The sequence below is a fragment of the Lipotes vexillifer genome, unplaced genomic scaffold, assembly GCF_000442215.2.
Source record: "Lipotes vexillifer unplaced genomic scaffold, Lipotes_vexillifer_v1.1 scaffold1012, whole genome shotgun sequence".
In the NCBI taxonomy this organism is placed as follows: domain Eukaryota; kingdom Metazoa; phylum Chordata; class Mammalia; order Artiodactyla; family Lipotidae; genus Lipotes; species Lipotes vexillifer.
The window spans coordinates 266,229-270,182 of NW_006775534.1; the positions used below are offsets into that span (position 1 = coordinate 266,229).

The following is a 3,954-nucleotide window of genomic DNA, read 5'->3' on the forward strand; positions in this document are numbered from 1 at the left end:
CCGAACCCCCCGCCCGCGGAGCCCCCACCACGGGCCAACGTCCCCGGCGCCCCCGCCCCCACGCGGGTAACAGTACTTGGTTTTCGAAGCAAATTTCTTGAGTAGGTTCTTGCCGCAGGAGACAGGCGAGCTGTGCAGGCCTCGAGCGCCGCCCAGAAGGAGCCCCACATGGAGGCCCCTGGCCCCGCCGAGAGTCGCCCACATGTCAGCCGAGCGACGGCCTACCGGGTGACGCGAGGCGGGGTGAGGTTGGCGGTGAGACGTGGGGCGGGGAAACGCGGGGCGGAAAGACGTGCAAACGGAACGACGTGAGGCGGCTCGGGGCGACGTGGGGCGAGGCGACGTGTGAAGTCGCCGGGAGACTGTGGGCGGGACGAGAGGACGAGGCGGCATCTGGAGGACAGGTAGGCGGGACGTGAAGCGGCGGGGCGGAGCGACGTGCGGCTAGGGCCGGGGACAGGCGTGACGACGCGTGAGGGAGGGGTGGCCAGACACGGCGTGGGTGGGGTAGTAGGCGGGGCCGGGTGACGTGAGGACGGGACGCATGTGGGCGGGGCCAGACGACACGTGGTGGAGAGCGGGGGCCTGATGACGTAACTGAGGAGCGGGGACGGGACGTGATGACGTTTTGCGGGAGCAGGGCCAGCTGGCGCGTGGGCGGAGCGACTGGGCCACGCCCCCGCCGTTCTCCCGCGGCGAGCTGGGTTCAGCCAGGGGCCGCCGAGTGTAAGGGAGGTTGGGACTCGGTGGTGGGGAAGCGCACAAGCCACCCGGATGCGGAGATTGCGGAGCGAGGAATACACTTTACAGAAACGCACGAAGCTAACAGAGAAGGGTGCATTTCAACTCCCTTGCCACGGAATATCAAATGAAGAGCAGGGAGGTAAGAGGTCTTAACTGGGTGGGCGTCCCGGAGCAGAGCCCCTTCTGCCTGCACCACTAGGAAGGACTCGAGTTTCTTCCTCTTTACGCTGCCAGTTCGTTTGCTCACTTCCTGTAATACCTCCTCACCAGTCTACGTGGAGAAAGACACAGCTTCCAAACTACTCCAGAAAGTAGGATAGTCACCTCAGACCCCTCTTCATGGTCATCCCTGATAATTCCATACTGGGCACTCTTCCCACTAGTAAGTAAACCGCTTGACAGTGGGGGCTTTTTTTCCTATAGCAGCCCCAGCACTTAGAACAGGACTTGGCACATAGAAGGTGCTCAGTAATCCTTTTTTTTTGAATGATTGAAACAAATGGATAGTGATTAGAGTATCAGGGGGCCTATGTAGTCCAATAAAGTATCAGAATTTATCAGGATCGAAAGCAACATAGCTCACTGGGCAATCCGCAGACCTAGTGCAGGCTTTTGGACTTTGCACAAGTAATTCTCTGCCCAGTTTCATCATGAATCATAACAACGTAACTTCCCTCATACAGCTGCCCTGAGGATGAAGTGAGAGTGTAAGGAAAGCATTTAACAAACTCTCAACGGGTGGTAACTATGATTACTATTCCTTAAGTTTTTCATCTAAGTAGTATTAATTCAATCTATATAATGGACTCTTAACATACAAAGTAAGTGTTTTCTGTCCATTTAATCTGCCATGTTTTCATCCCATTGAATTCTCAGCCCACATAAATCATTTAAATAGCACTTCATTAGGAATAGGAAGGCCATTGAGAGAAGCCAGGATGCTTTCAACCAAATTTTCCATTGTCTGTCGTCTTGCTTGATGAGTTGCACTTCCAGTGTGAGGTGTCAGAGTGACGTTCTTCAACTCCAACAAAGGATGATCTCTGAAATACAGATTAATTGAGGAAAACTATTCAGAGTCGTTTCGCTTCTTTAATGTCATGTTATGGTTTCATATCCCCTACCCTGAGATGGGGAAGGCTGTGGGAGCCTTATGGCGTACTCTTAATGACACCTAGGTGTGACCACTGCTCATCTAACCCTGGTTTGGTTTGGTTGACCCAACATTTCTGGGTGTAAAATATGTATCCTAACTGCACCCAGGCCATTAGTTCACAATTGCACAACATGCATGATGGATTAAATGACACTGACCCACAGGACAAGAAAGGGCCTTGGGGAATTAGGTGTTGACCTAGGCATCATGGGACAAGCTGAATGTGCCTTTAATGGGAATAGCATTCAGAGGGGAAAGATTAACTAGAATTAGCAGATTAGAGGGAGCTCTCTTCCGGGAAGAAGGCAAAGGATGGGAGTTAGCCTGGAAAGATAATGAGGTTTTAGTGAAGTGGGTCAGCCAGACTCAAGCATAATGATGGATAATATTAGCACCCAGGATTGGGAAAGTGCTATGACCCGGCCCAACGGGCATCCTGACTATTTTAATACAGAGGCCAAAGTAGACATGTGGCAGTGGTCCCCCATCATAGATACTGAGGCTCAAGGGGCACACCCTTGAGAATCTTACGGACCCCCAAACCTATGGAAGTTCTCTGGGGCACCTGTAATTTATATCAATGCAGTTTGACTGCCCTCACCTCCAGGAATGACTGAAGTAAGACATACCCTGTGGTACAGTTAGCAGTGGTAGAAACTATTCTGAAAAATACTCATCCTCCCCTTATGAAGGAGGTGGGTCCTACTATATAACAGCACATGCTGGAAAACAGTACAAGGGTGCGAACTGAGACAGGGTGACTGGCTTTGTCCCAACTGACTTGGAACCCAGAAAGAACTGAATCACAGCCAACTGTACCAACACCTGCCCATAATAACATCTGGTGTATAGGCAAGAGACAATTTTGTTGAGAAGGCATAGCAAATACCTCTGCAGTTGTTAGCGATTTGTTATGTAATGAAACTGCATTGTACCACGACAATATTGCAATATGGTATAACACTGGCATTGTTGGTAAGATTTAAGTACCTCATGTAAATAAGTCAGATGATAATACTGACATTGACGATCAGTGGGAAATGACTGGCCTGCGGAAATACTGGATTTAGGTAAATATCAGCTAATTTATATACTAAATAGTGCTACATGAGTTCATCATAATGTACAAATAGTGGTAGATCAAGGGGTTGGGGGGAACAAGTAATCATATTGGTACAAAAATACAATGAGTTAGTTTCTTTAAATCTATCCCTGCCCCACATTGGCTCCTCCAAATGTTAGGCAAAGTCAGACTGTTACTGTTGCTCTATCTGTCATATAAATACTGTAATAAATGTAGGTAATCCAATAAATATCATTTTGCTCTGAGACAGCTAAGGTCAAGGGCCAGTGTAGTAAAGAATTAACTCAGTAGGCAGGCTTGGAGTACTTGAACCCTGCACATTCCAAAGATAGGACTGGCCTTTGACTGGCCTCTGGAAGATAACCTGTGAGCCCTTGAGATATACTGCCTGGTAAGAGTGTCTTATACTTGGGGCCTTGAGCAAAGCCAGATAGTTTATGCTAGTGATTTAATTTGTGGTGAATACCTGTTTTTGTTCGCCTAGGGCTCTAGGCCAATCTGTATCAGTTTGACCTCTGCAGGGTCTGGAGACTAAGAAGCCAGCGTCAGATGTGGGCACTCCACACCTACATGACTGACCCCCTGATACCAATGCTGGGATGAGCTTCCCTGGTTGGAAATACTTAACGTGTGTTGTCACACACCATTGCTGGAGGTGGTAAGCACTGTCCACACAACTCCACTGGGGGGACAACTGGAAGTGCAAGCCTGGTTCTCCTCGACTCCCCTATGAGTTTTCTCCCTTTGCTGATTTTAAACTATATCATTTCACTGTAATAAACTGTAACTGTGAGTAGAAAAGCTTTTCTGAGTTCTGCAAGTCTTGCTAGCAAATCATTAAGGCTGAAGGTGATCTTGGGGACTCCTGGCGCTATTGGAAAATGAATTTTTTCTTTTTAAAATAATACACAGGGGGTTTCCCTGGTGGCGCAGTGGTTGAGAGTCCGCCTGCCGATGCAGGGGACGCGGG

General features: G+C 49.2%; 1 protein-coding gene and 1 pseudogene across 1 annotated transcript in view; both read right to left on the reverse strand.

The window, feature by feature from the left end:
- The window catches only part of RBFA (ribosome binding factor A), a 13,997-nt gene extending 13,793 nt beyond the window's left edge, over positions 1-204 (reverse strand). The window contains exon 1 of the mRNA XM_007449965.1: positions 77-204. Coding sequence (XP_007450027.1) covers positions 77-204 — 128 coding nt within the window. The remainder of the gene's footprint in view (positions 1-76) is intronic.
- A 240-nt stretch (positions 205-444) lies between these two features.
- The window catches only part of LOC103082731 (glyoxylate reductase/hydroxypyruvate reductase-like), a 10,986-nt pseudogene continuing 7,476 nt past the window's right edge, over positions 445-3,954 (reverse strand).